The 12,397-nt window shown below is 37.9% G+C and overlaps 2 protein-coding genes across 2 annotated transcripts; one reads left to right on the plus strand and one right to left on the minus strand.

Moving 5' to 3' along the window:
• The first annotated feature begins 1,258 nt into the window (after positions 1 to 1,258).
• On the plus strand, positions 1,259 to 2,279 carry LOC137713992 (putative calcium-binding protein CML19). Its single transcript, XM_068453353.2, has one exon. The coding sequence runs from the start codon at positions 1,575 to 1,577 to the stop codon at positions 1,995 to 1,997; it is 423 nt and encodes a 140-aa protein (XP_068309454.2). The 5' UTR covers positions 1,259 to 1,574; the 3' UTR covers positions 1,998 to 2,279.
• Positions 2,280 to 4,118: 1,839 nt separating this feature from the next.
• On the minus strand, positions 4,119 to 9,822 carry LOC137713068 (conserved oligomeric Golgi complex subunit 2). The gene is made up of 12 exons (XM_068452311.2): positions 9,128 to 9,822; positions 8,641 to 8,847; positions 7,897 to 8,233; positions 7,217 to 7,378; positions 7,019 to 7,118; positions 6,703 to 6,918; positions 6,512 to 6,620; positions 6,070 to 6,270; positions 5,340 to 5,444; positions 4,704 to 4,829; positions 4,477 to 4,611; positions 4,119 to 4,375 (listed from the first exon to the last, which is right to left on the minus strand). The coding sequence occupies exons 1-12, from the start codon at positions 9,581 to 9,583 to the stop codon at positions 4,262 to 4,264; spliced, it is 2,268 nt and encodes a 755-aa protein (XP_068308412.2). The 5' UTR covers positions 9,584 to 9,822; the 3' UTR covers positions 4,119 to 4,261.
• Between the last annotated feature and the right edge of the window lie 2,575 nt (positions 9,823 to 12,397).

Genomic DNA, 12,397 nt, shown 5'->3' on the forward strand with positions numbered 1-12,397 from the left:
GAGAAAAAGGAAATTTGAGTTTGCGATCTCTCATGCTTATCCCATTATGGGCTTTTCACACGAGAATCTCTACCGTTTAGGATAATCTCTAATGGACGGGTCTCATTCTTTACGAGAGTGTTGAAATGGTTATCTTATCACATATTATACAATAGGGTGATGCTAGAAAGACCGTTGTTTTAAGGGAGGTTTAACAAAATATTTTCGGTACTGTTCACTTTTAATGAAAAATTACATTTATACATTTTCCTGGTACTATTCACTATACCTTTAAAAATGGCTTTTCATTAAAGAGGAAATTTTTTTTGGACTTTTCGTTAGTTTTTCTTTATTTTAAATCATATTTTATAAATCATATGATGTCGCAGTTGATGATTAGATTCATTCTTTAAATGATTAACCGCCACATCATGTGATTTACAATTATAGTCTAAAAAGATGGTCTCTCCAATCATTTTTCTTTACAATGACCCAATGGTAAATGCGTTGATTCTAGCTCCCAAAATACAAAAAAAAGGGAGGTCCAGAGTTTGAGGCTCCAAGATGGTGAGTCTGCCTGACTGTGGCCAGGGGATGCTGAGATGTCTCTATGAGTCTTTTCGGCTCTTAGAAAAAGTGGATAAATGTGACTTGCCACGAGTTGTCTTCCTTTAAAAAAAAATAAAAATCCACTAACAATATCCACATATTAAAGTCGGACAAGCTATATAATCAAATTGCTCCCCCGCTGTCTTCCTCCTAAACTAGAAGTTGTGGGTATAGATTGTTAATATGAGTAGGACAATGATCCTTTCCAAATCCTCTTTGTGGGGATCCGATGATCAATTAATCGTGTTCGTTCATCGTATATTATGCAGTCAGTTTTCGTTAAATACTATTTATATTCAATTTTAAATTAAAATTTTAAAATAATTTCTAACCGCACAATGTACGATGAACGGATACGATTGATTGATTATCCAGATCACCACAAAAATGATACGGAGAGGATCGTATTCCGTATGAGTATATCTCATACACTTTATGCCACGCAATGCGCACACAATGATTTCGCGTCATATACGCGTGTGTACAACGCAGTCAGACGTAATGTGTCTGAAATAATAATCACTTTCTCAAAAAGTCAGAAGCAGGAGGATGTTGACCATAATAAAAGACATGAAACTACTAGTCTCTCTTTCTAGATCGTTGAACTTCTCCCTCTTCCTTTGCAAAATCTGCTTCTGCGTTTCTTCCCTATTTACCTCACACATGAGTCATGACTATGTGCGGAGTCACTTTTTTCCCAGCTACTTTCCTTTTTTTATTTTTATATATATTTTCCTCCTTTGTTGAATGTTTCATTTCATGCATTAATGTCCAGAAAACTCACAGCAACTTCTGCCCATGACATAGAACATGGCAATAAGTCGGTCCAGAAATGATATATATATGCCTGCATGGCTGCAATAATATTGTTCCACTGCAAGCGAATTCAGTTAGGTTTTTCGTAACTTTATGTATAATTAATCGTTTAGCGCATATATCTTTGCATCTGAGGTCTTGTGTTTGAACCCTTTAGATATCACTTGTGAATGGAAAGTGACAAAGGATATGAACGTGTTTTCAGATACTTTGACGAAGATGGTGATGGAAAGATTTCGCCTTCGGAGCTGAGGCGCCGGCTAGGGTTGATGGGAGGAGAGCTGCTGCAGAATGAGGCGGAGGTGGCGGTGGAAATGCTGGACTCGGACGGAGACGGGTTGCTGGGTTTGGAGGATCTTGTGGGGTTAATGGAAGGAGGGAAAGAGGAGGAGAAATTGAAGGGTTTAAGGGAGGCTTTTGAGGTGTACGATGTGGAGAGGTGTGGGTTTATTACACCCAGCAGCTTGAAGAGAATGCTGAGCAAGCTGGGTGAGTCCAAGTCCATTGATGAGTGCAAGGTGATGATCCAACGGTTTGATTTGAATGGGGATGGTTTGATCAGTTTTGAAGAGTTCAGAATCATGATGCAGTGACAATATGCAATTGCGGTTGCAGTGCTCGTGTATATATAGAGTGTATATATTTATTGATCCATTTTTCGGAAATCGGCCAAATTGATTATTTTTTATATTTCAATTGCTACAATGATCGAAATCAAATATTGATCGTCATGTTGATGAACATTGCCGACATATTGAAAACTAATCATTTACGCAATTGAGATTAGAAAAATAATCGCTTTGGCCAATTTTTTTTGTTTTTATGGGTTTAATTAGGTTGAGATTTTCTCTAGCTGTCCATTCATCTTATTCTTAGTGATTTTTCATGCGATAGATTTTTAGCAGTGGTTTGATTTGAATATACTAGTAAAATAAACTCCTTGGTAATATTTCATGGGAATTAAGTAACCAATTCTATTGATTTTTGGGATGATGAATGTGGGTTTGGGTACACGGAGATTTCAATTTTGGTACATGTTAGGCCTCAATTTTGTGAATAATGATTTCAAATTATGGAAAAAAAAAATTCATTATGCCCAGAATATAAATGGTACACCACTGCAATTATATAAGTCGAGAAATTTTTTATTTTTTAAGTTGTTAATTTTTTTAACACAAGTATCTTACCACTTGTGTGACCTGTGGTGTACCACCCTTGTTTCACACACAATGAAAGATCTCTCCAAACTATGAGACATTTTTCAATACCCCTCGACCAGTACATCACATGTAATTATATAATTAAAGGAATACTTGAAAAAAAGTAAAATTTCACCACTTGTATAATAATATGTGGCGTATCGATTTGGATTCCAAGTATATTGAAAAATCTCTCTCAATCTATTGGCACCGACTTCCTACACTAATTTTTTTTGTTATTAGATGAGGTGAAAATTTATTTTTTGTTCTGAATAAATGAGGCTTGAAATGGGTAAATGATTTACATCAAATTTGAAATGAGACTTGTCCTCTCTGTATGTCAGCCGCCACCCCTTGCTCTTGCTCGAGGTAGGCGGCAACCCACTACTCCCTCATTTTCCTCCTCCTTCCCTCCCCTCTCCTTTGCCCTTTCCCTCTTTTGCTCCCCTCCCATCTCCTCTGCCCCTTCCCCTCCTTGCATCCCACCTCCTCTTCCTTCCCCTTTTTCAGTCTTCTTCCTTCATTTTTACTCTCTGTTCTCCCTTGGAGTTTTATATCAGTTTTTCTTTTAGCCAAGTCTCAACTATCCTCTGAGCTTGTCTCAAATTTGGGCTTCATGCCCCTTATTCGACATTTTTTGTCTGCTTTTACTGCTTTCTGCTTTTAATTTTCCTTCCTCCCTCCTCCTTAGCAATGATTTTCAATCTTCACCCCACCATGTGCTCGAATTGGCGGGCTCCAATCAAAAATTGGATATCAAATCCACTTCTGTCCCTCACTTCCCTTCCCCAAACCGACATATGCCAGATCCTCATCGAGGCTAAGTGTTATGTAGTCTCCGCCACATTAAAAGTATTTTACATATCCCCTTAGCCTCACTTTCTACCCATAACATACTTTCTTGCTTTCTTTGTATATCTTTACAAGTGTTCGAGAAGGGGACTTAGATCTGGTGTCTACTTTCTCAATTCGGAGTTTGATTTCCTCCAAGGATGTGACGACGGCAGGAGTCTGGTTTATGCTGCTTAAGATTAGGTTTTTTGTTTGTTTTTTGCAACCTTTGAACCTAAACTTGTGTGGGACTCCTGCTGTTTCGTAGGTAGCAGTTCTCATTTTGCCTTGACTCTTTTTAGGTCTTGTAATAGTTTTAATTTAATAGAAGTTCTCTTGTTTGACCGAAAAAAGAATAAAAATTTTACATCATCACATCACCTCGTTATCAAAAAAAAATTAGTTTAATAAGTTTTTGTTTTTCCGAAAGGAAAAATTATTATAATAAGTTGGTTTGAAGGACATCAGACCCTTGGCCCATGAATAGAGGCTTCAATTTGGTACCTTCATCAATTTTAAAAAGTTTATATGGAACGGATTTACTACCATGTGGAGTCGCTTATCCAATAACATATTGCCAAGTGCAAGTTTTTACTCCATATGCCAATATATTACTAAATCGGAATGCCACGTGACGATGAACCCATTCCAAGAAAAGCAAGCGTGGTGGTTTTAAGAATCTAATTTAATCTTTGAAGAAATTATTATTAATAAACCTCTTGCAATAAGCATAACCACTTCACAACTAATCAACTTATAACAAAATTCTTTGAATTTGGAAAGCAAGAAAGTACACTTACAAATCGGGAAGGGCTGAATGCCCAACTTCATAAATCAATCACAATTTTCCTCTCTGGAGGAGCAACACATTCCCACAAGGAACGATATGTCTCAATATTGGAAACGTCAACACCGAGGGCAGCAAGGTTACGGCCATACTCCTGACAACCATATACGTCGCCATTAATCATCTTGTATTAAGTCAATAATTTCTTAGCCGTTTGCCTGACAACATACATGGATAACGTAGGCCAGTTCTTACCTGAATGTCGAGGAAAATTTGCATGCATATCTTGTCAGTGTCCGACACATTGTGATCAGAAACATCTGAACTTGCTCCGCCTCGTCTTTGTGCACCTTGCCTTATTCTCTGGAGTGAAGTCGCCGTTTTCCTAGCCTGATCATGATAGTTAGGAGTTTAGAATTCAACAAATATGAATTGCAGAAGGTTATATATTTCAAGGGCCATTTCAGCATCCGGACACTAACCACGCTGACGACATTGGAAGCTTGCTCATAATAACGACCAGTAATCTCAGTTGCGGCGTTGAGCAGCACTTCGTTGATAGCATCCCTTGTAAGATACTTTGTAGCTCGTTCTCCTTCCAAAAAGGCCTGAGAGTTGTTGCTTGTTCAGTATATATTTCATAATTTGGAATAAAATTCAGGGTGCTCATTCTGAAGATCAAAAGATGTTGCATACTTTACAAATTAAAAATCCATCTAAAACAACGTTAAAAGTAGTTATGTTCTGTTTTACCAAGTCCATTTAGCACAAGGCAAAAAAAATTTCCACAGCTAATCAGTTTTACTTGGAGTAAAGAAAAATGTTACCACAGGGATCCGATAACACTAAAACATGTGATCGTAAGTGCAAGAATTAAATGTCTCTTCCATATCCTATGAATGGTAAGAGCAATAAGACTGACACTGTATTCCACCTCATCTGAATTTCTGAAAGACCCAGTTTTGCAAGATGGGACCCTAGAATATCGGACCCTAGATTATTGCTACAGCCAAATCTATTAACTGAAAACAGCAGGGAAGGAAAAATAAAAGTAAAAACCATTCACTTGTTTCGGAACATGATGACAATTCTAGCCATAGAGATAGAAGGCCGCATACCCTCAGGGGACGCGATACTCCTGCCACATAGGGTGAATGTCTGACGGGAAGAGGCTTATTTGTCATCCTGTACGTTGCAGTTATTCCCTTTAGCTGTGCCAATTCCTACATTTTTTTAAGGACGGTAACATCAAAACGAATATAGACTTCACAATACAGGAAATGATAAATTAAGAAAATCCGTTAAAGACCCAAAACAGAGCACCAGGATATATCTCTCACATGATGTTTAAACCCATCACCCAGCTTCACATTTTTAAAGGTGTGTGCAAACCCAAGGGGGTCCAGTTTATTGCATTGCACGATTAGCCCAAAATATATTCTTAGAGCATCTCCAAGAGAGTAAAACAGGCCAACTTTATTTTAAATAGTCAAACTTAAAAATTTCATCTCCAAGAGATGCTGTAAAAGACTATTATAGCAAAATGAAGAGTCACTCTTTATATTTAGAGAGCAACTGTTCGCTTGCTAAATATTAACAAAATAATAAAACTCAAGGGTGGACCCTTGAGCAAGGAGAAAAGGAAGAGAGAAAAGGGTGTTTTAGGAAATGAGCGGGTTGGGTTTGAATTGTTAATAATAAAATATTCAAAGTTGCTAATATAAAGACTGTTGTTGGAGAAGAAAGTTGAACAGAGTAGCTAAAATAGTTTTTTGACACTGTTCACTTGCTAGTTTAACAAAAAATTAGAGTCTCTCTTGGAGAAGTTCTTAATCAGTCAAAACTTACCGCAGCAGATTTTTCAATTAGTGCCTCTACAATTGTGTTGATAACTTGAGGCACTAAATCATTCAATGATTTTCCTCCTTGTAAAAGGCTCTGTTTTACGAGATCAAGAACATCGGCAGGACAAGAAGAAAGAAGCTTAAGTACATGCCCGAGGAAGTCACCACAAACCACCTTGTACAGCCGGTCTGTGTCATGAATAATCTGCAAAACCAACACGTGTCAGTCTCTGTATTAAGATTCATTTTTCTTTTTTGAAATTAACTGATGTATATTGGTGAGATGTGGCACGATCCAATTACAATAGAGAATATGTGAAGTCTTTTCACAAGTTTATACAAAGTCCAAGAAGACTTTTAGACTTATTTTACCCTCTTAGCTATGCATGGATTTAGTACATTTTAGACACTATATTATATTAGTAAAATCAAGACATGAAGCATACATATATAAAATCATCAGGAACAGCTGAAGTAGCCCATTCAGAACCAGATTTGGAGCCGGTTTGACCCATCTTGCAAGCAGCCAGTCCAGATGACAGCCAACTTGAATATCTATGATACAGTCACAAATATGTTGTTAGTAACAAAACTATGGTCTAGACTAAAATTTAGCATCCAATCTCCTCAAACTGACCTTGAAAGAAGCTGCAAAGATAAGCGAAGAAACTTATCAGCGCAAGAAAGAACAATAACATCTTCTCTCCAACAGGATTCCAAGCACTCTAACAAAGTGACACTTTGTTTTAATGTTAAATCTGGAGAATTTCCTTGACCAGAAGGTACATTATGCACTGGGAGAAGACTAGTCTCCACAAGTATAGAATCTAGAGCCCCTGCAATTTCCTGAAACCTGAGGTAATTCTAGTAATAAATTAACAGAGCAGTCCACAACATAAAACCTCAATTCATATTCGATAAAATCAGTAACCACCAAGAGTTCTGCCGAGTACCTCAAAGAGAAATAAACCCCAAGGTTCCATTGCTTCATGAAGTCAATATAAACAGCTTCGGCTCGAAATTTGGAAACAGCTGATCTGGATGGACAATAGCCTTGCATGACAATACAATGTCAGCAGCAATTGAACTGCGGATAAGCTATGCCAAATTTTAAAACTTAAATGAGATAATGGGGAGATACTAATTTCTACCTTCTAGATGAGCCAAGAACTTCAGGCTTGATTTGTAATTTTTCAAAAATTCTGTTGGTCTTCCAGGAGAAAAAGCACCGGGTTTCCCCTTTTGGATTGCTGAGAGAACCTCTTTGAGGATTGAATTTGCCAAGAAGTTAAACACGTGCAAACCAGAATTCTCTGGGAAAAGAAACCCATAAAAACAGTAAAGTGACTTGAAAATATAGACATATAACATTCATGTATACATATCCATGTCAATTCTTATAATTTATAACCTACAGCATGGCCCTTTTATGTTTACCATGGATCTATGACGAATTAGCCATCTCCTAAATTTATAAAATCATGGTGCATCGCAGAAGCATTGTATACAAATGAAACAATGAAATTGAGGCAACAAGAATCCAGATAAATGAGTTAAAGATAAATGAAATGATAATGCTACAAAAAAAGAAAGAGAACAAAACATGGTGCATCTTGTAAAATGATGACGTAAAGGAGTAACAATTGATTTCAGTCTACACGAATACACATGCTTAATCCGTACACTAGGGTGCATCACAGAACCATGGCCATTAAATTAAGTTGCACGATTGAAGCAATATGTTGTATTCTGATACAAATGAGTTCAGATAATTGTAATGGGAGTATGATACTGCAAAGAAGCAGCAATGGAGTTTGGACTTTTTCAATACCTTCGAAAGAAATTTCCAACAAAAATTTGCAGTCATTTTCAATACATGTCTTGATTTGCTTGTAATCATTCTCAAGGTCATCTCCAGAGGGTCTTGTAGCAGCCCCTGATGTTCCATGGGGAATAATTTTTTGTATCAATGGAGCTACTATAGTCGTGCGAAAAAGTTCTTCTGCACTCCTAGTGTTATCTATTGCAGCATATGCACGTAAGGAATTGTAGATTGCATTTGCATCTCGATGTTCCAGTCCATCTACAAAACAATGTCCCAAGCTAGCATCTAGTAATAGGCTGGCACCCTGAATCCTCTTCTCCATGTTTTCAATGAAAGGCAGGTTCTGTACTGGCATAATAGAGAAAATAGATGAGCACAAAATGTCCAAGCCCATAATAAAACAATTCAATGTTCAAAATTAGTGTGGATGGAAAGGAAGTAATATAAGATCCGGGGCAAGAATTCTCAAAAATTCAGGTCATCTGACATTTGAACAAAATTAGCTTACATATATAGACCCACATTTTTTCACTGTCGCCTACACAAACGTAAGAAAATTAATAGCTTCTATCAAAAAGAAAAATAAAACGATCAAAATTTAACCGCTCGGCACTTCTTGAAGCCACAGTTGAAAATGCACTCGACGAGTTTGAACTGAATTCTGCTACAATTCAAACTCAAGCCACAGCTACAGATATCAAAGTCGGATGTAATAAAAAATTGATTGCGTGAGAGAGAAAAAAAAGCAACCTTTGCGTGAGCGATATAGAACTTTAGCCGGTTCATCTCACTAGCAATTCTCTCCAAAAGCATGCTTTGAGTGTCTCTGAGATTTGTTCCATTCTCAGCATGTTGTAAGGAAGTTCCATTGCTAAAAGAATTCTTCTCTGCCAAATTTACATCTCCGTTCGACCAATCAGCCGGCACACTCGGCAGCTCTTTTATTAGTTTTTCAACCTGCATTCAAAGTAGGAGAATGGGAACAAAAATCAAAACAACATTGCGGTTAATTGAGACTGATTTTCCAATCTGTTTAATCTTCTCTTCTTCTTAAAAGCTCTCAAATTGGAAATCCAGACAGTGCCACGCAATGCGATTTCAGATCGAGAAGAACAAAAAAAAAAAAAAATCAAGGCTCAATCAATAAGCAATGAAATTCATACTAAATCCTTCAACTAAATCACTGTCACATGCTCCAAATTCCCAAACGCCAAAGCTAAATTCAGAGACGCATTACCTTAGAAACGACATGAAACGTATCAAGCAGGAGCTCCAAGACCTCTCTGGCCTCGGCCGCCTCTAATCTCTGCTTCAATCCGTTCGTCAAGGCCACGAGCGAGTTCTGCACTGAGCCTCTGAACTGCTCGATCTTCTCCCTCAGCTCGACGAGCGGGGCCCGCATGCGGACGACGGCGGAGTCGACGTCGACAAGCTTGGTGCTGAGGTTGACGAAGTCGGCGTAGTCTCGGTTGATGAGGTCGATGAGCTCGTGGTTGAGGGAGGCCAGGTAGGATTGGAGCTCGGATCGGAGCGTGTCGAAGGGGACGAAGGTGCGGAGGTCGGAGATGTACAACTCGGAATCGAACTCCGGCGAGAGGAAGAGCGCGGGCTTGAACCAGAGAGGGTGGGAGTCGAGCGGGTCCGAGAAGAGGTTCGCGGCGGATCTGTGCGGCGCTGCGATTGGATCCGCCATTGGAGTTAGATTTTCTAATTCTCTCACTTGCTTTTCTTCTTTAGATTTCGTTACAATGTGTTTGGATGGCGAGAAAGTGCGTGGGAAAATCGGAATCGAAGAGGTGGTTATGCTTTTACTCCAGAGCCAGAAGGATGTTAGAAAATGAAGACGACTGGCTTACCGGGGCGGGTTTAACGGCTGGTCACTGCGGATCTGGATTACTTATTCTATTTTAAATTAAATTCATGAATAAGATCAAAATCTAATTTTAATCACTTATACATTAATAACTTCATTTGTTAATTACATTTTGATTTTCTAATTATTTCTTCTTCTTTTTTTCTTCTAATATTTAATGTATTAATTTTATTTCATTTATCGTAATATATTTTATTGTAAACATTTAGATAAACTAATTTTTTGTTATATAATATATTTTGATGTACTTTGTTTTCTTTATTTAGGTACATTAAATTCATTATGATACATTTTGGTGCATAGATTTAGGTACACAGATTTTGGTATATACATTTTGGTACATTAATTTAATAATATTTCAGTGCACACATTTCGGTACATAAATTTAGGTATATTAATTTAATATAATACATTTCGATGCATATATTTCAATACATACATTTCGGTACTAACATTTAAATACATTCGTTCAATATAATGCATTTTGGTACTAACATTTAGGTACATTAATTGAGTTTTTCAAATTTGAAGAATGTTAAATAAATTTAATAAATTAAAAAACTCTTTTTTGATAAAAAATAAATTTAAATTTATATATTAATAAATTTAAATATTTAATGAGAGACATTAAATAAAATGCACATTAATTATTTTGAATTAAGAACTCATCAATGGATTAAATCAATCTGTAATCTAACAAAGTTTATTTTAAATTTCAATCTTCTTAAAAGATTACAATTAAAAAACCTCTTTTTTTTTTTTAAATATATTTTCTTTCTCTCCCACTATCTCACGTTTCTCTCTCTCTCTCTCTCTTACACACACGCCATATGCCATCACTTTTCCATCACATCTTTCTCCCTCACGGTCCCATTTTCCCCCTATTTTCCCTCATTTCAGCCGATTCTTTCGCTCTCTTCCCACTCATCTCTTTCTTTCTTTTCTTTTCATCTAACTCTCTCGTCCCGTTTCCCTCTTCATGGCACAAATAGTAGCTCACCGCTGTCCTACAACAAGGAGCTCCGACGCGAAGGAGGAACTCTGGCGATACTCCTCGGTTTCCTCAAACAATGTAAGGTTTGAAATCACTCCTTACATTCCATTCATCATTTTGTTTAACTTTATAACCTTTGCATGTGAGCTTTGGCTTCACACTTGTGAGTTTTGAACGGAATCACTGATGGATTCCATGTCCGGCTAGCTGCAGAGAACTCCGGCAATGATTCTGGCTAAATATTTGCCGTTCTGACGAGGCCAGGCCCATTTTGTTCCATCTTCAAGTTATCTAGACCTAGTTCGAGCCTTGCATGCTGAATTTGCTTCATTCCACACAAATGGCTTATGACCTTCATCCGCATCCATCTAATCATCTTCTTCTACACCAGGTACGAGCACTAGATACCCTATGCTCAGGCATCCTCTGATCCTCTTTGGCGTGAAGCTGTGGCCAAGGACATTGGGGCACCATAACAAAATAATACTTTGGTCCTCACCTCTTTATGCAAATGGGTATTCAAAGTTAAGTATAATTCCGACGACATCGTTGAACGATACAAGGCACGCCTCATTGCCAAAGGGTACACCCAACAAGGTCTTGACTACAGTCAAATTGGTGACATTTCGGTGCCTTCTTGCTCTTGCAGCCGCCTACAATTGGCACCTCCATCAATTGGATGTTCAAAATGTTTTCCTTCATGGTGACTTAGACAAGGAGGTTTATATGCGACTAACTTCCGGTCTTTGCCGATAAGGAGGAAACATGGTGTTTTGGCTCCAAAAGTCACTTTACGCCCTGGAGCAAGCTTCTCGCAATTGGTTTGTGAAGCTCACTACCGCACTTTGCGAAGCTGGCTTTGTACAATCTTTGGCGAATTACTCACTTTTTACTCAGTCTCAAAATAATTCTTTTACTATTGTATTAGTTTATGTTGATGATGTCGTTATTACAAGGGATAATTCTCAAGTAATTGAAATGGTGAAAGACTTTTTCCATCGTCGTTTTTGCATTAAGGATTTGGGACTTCTGAAATATTTCTTGGAGTATAGAGGTGGCAAGATCACAGAAAGGGATATTTGTCTCACAACGCAAATATGCCCTCGAGGTCATTGACGATGAGGGTTTTCTAGGTGCTCGATCCTCAGCGTTCCCCATGAGGGAATTCCTTTCCATAACCCCACTAGATATAGTTGTTTGGTGGGACAACTTATATATCTGACAGTGACCAGGCTAGACATTAATTTTGTCGTTCACATCCTGAGTCGCTTTATACACGAGGCGCATCAACCACATCTAAAGGCCGCAATGAAGGTCCTGCTTTATATTAAAGGATCACTGGGTCAAGGTTTGTTCTTTCCATCTCAAAATAATATCAAGTTGAAGGCATTTTGTGACTCAGATTGGGCAACTTGCCCTATCACCAAACGATCACTTACAAGTTATTGTACATTTCTTGGGAATGCACTGATTTCTTGGAAAACAAAGTACCGTTGCACATTCCTCCACTGCAGCGAAGTACTGAGCCATGGCAGATGTGTGTTGTGAACTCATATGGCTTCGGTACATACTCAAGGAGTTACATGTTGAACATCCGAAGGCAGCAACTTTACATTGTGACAACCAATCTACTTTACATA

Source organism: Pyrus communis, chromosome 14, assembly GCF_041283825.1.
Source record: "Pyrus communis isolate YQ-2024b chromosome 14, ASM4128382v1, whole genome shotgun sequence".
Taxonomy (NCBI): domain Eukaryota; kingdom Viridiplantae; phylum Streptophyta; class Magnoliopsida; order Rosales; family Rosaceae; genus Pyrus; species Pyrus communis.